Source organism: Hyposmocoma kahamanoa, unplaced genomic scaffold, assembly GCF_003589595.1.
Source record: "Hyposmocoma kahamanoa isolate Upper Pololo Valley unplaced genomic scaffold, ASM358959v1 88, whole genome shotgun sequence".
NCBI lineage: Eukaryota > Metazoa > Arthropoda > Insecta > Lepidoptera > Cosmopterigidae > Hyposmocoma > Hyposmocoma kahamanoa.
Window position 1 is genome coordinate 21,024,974 of NW_020654466.1, and position 1,189 is coordinate 21,026,162.

The 1,189-nt window shown below is 35.9% G+C and overlaps 1 protein-coding gene across 1 annotated transcript in view; it reads right to left on the reverse strand.

Annotated features, from left to right (window-relative positions):
• LOC113235978 (FHA domain-containing protein FhaA) overlaps positions 1-805 on the reverse strand; it is an 18,164-nt gene extending 17,359 nt beyond the window's left edge. The window contains exon 1 of the mRNA XM_026471901.1: positions 785-805. Coding sequence (XP_026327686.1) covers positions 785-805 — 21 coding nt within the window. The remainder of the gene's footprint in view (positions 1-784) is intronic.
• Positions 806-1,189: the final 384 nt, after the last annotated feature.

Sequence of the window (1,189 nt, forward strand, 5' to 3'; positions counted from 1 at the left end):
CCTGGATAAACCCTCCCTTAAGCAAGCAAGTACTAACTGTACTCTTTGTTCGTGCACTAATAAATATGGATAATAAAAAGAGCGAAACGGTAATCAGGAAAACGCAAAGTCCGAAAATAATGAAAACAAGTTAATCTCATGAAAATGACTCAATATAAATGTATATAACAACAGCCTTGAGAAACTTAAGTTCAATTTTTTTTCATCTGCTTCTAGGTTATACTTATTTTAGTACGTAACTACAGATTGCTATAGTACCTAGAGTTAGGCAAACAATCGACCGATTAAGATGCCACTTGGATGTTAGTCTCGGAATGATGTTGAAAAATCAGATCGTGAGAAACCTAGACGACACAACAACATAGTACATACTTTGCTTTATGCTATTACACTTGCACCGCCTTGCTTTTACAATAGTACTGTATTTTAATGATATAGATTTTGTAAACTGACAATTTTCTTTGTTTAGCTTTACATTGGCTTTCTTTTTTAAAAAGTTGCGGTCTTTAAATATTAATCTTAAAATGATACTTTCGAAATGCCACCGTAAACAATAACGATTTTCCTAGCGGCTGAAACGATAACCGCGAAAAGCCAAGAAAGAGAAAAGAATTACGATTTCCCGCGAAAAAATGTCAGAAAATTAAACTGTGGAAGAAAAATTACAATCTACGATCTGGCAATACGGCTAATTAGACACCTTACCCTGTCTCGAAGAACGAACATTTTACTATTATTCTTTAAATGTAAATTCCAGCGCGAGTTATAAAAATAAAAAGCTTACCAAAAGCACGAGCCGCTCCATCTTGATCAGCTTAAAACTTTATAATTAAACTGATAAGTTCACCTGCGTAAAACTGAATAAAGTTTCTTTATTGACATTGGCCTACTGCAAAACACGTTCGGTCTATAAATAAAAAAATATAGAACGTCTTTGTGGTTTGCAAAATTTTACATTTCTTTCAACACCGTCCGTTATTCGAAGCGCCGTTACAAGTTCAAAATCAAAATTGGAATGTTTGAAACGCGCGCGCTGCGCGAGCCTCTGTGGTGGACTGGCCAGTGGCGCATGCGCCCTGTGCTTAAAATAATTACAGCAATTGTTGGTTTTTTGTCCGTTCATCCGTCTGTCACTGATGCGGGAGGTATTTTGAAGGTTGAGTTATTATCGTGGTTTCATGGACGTTAA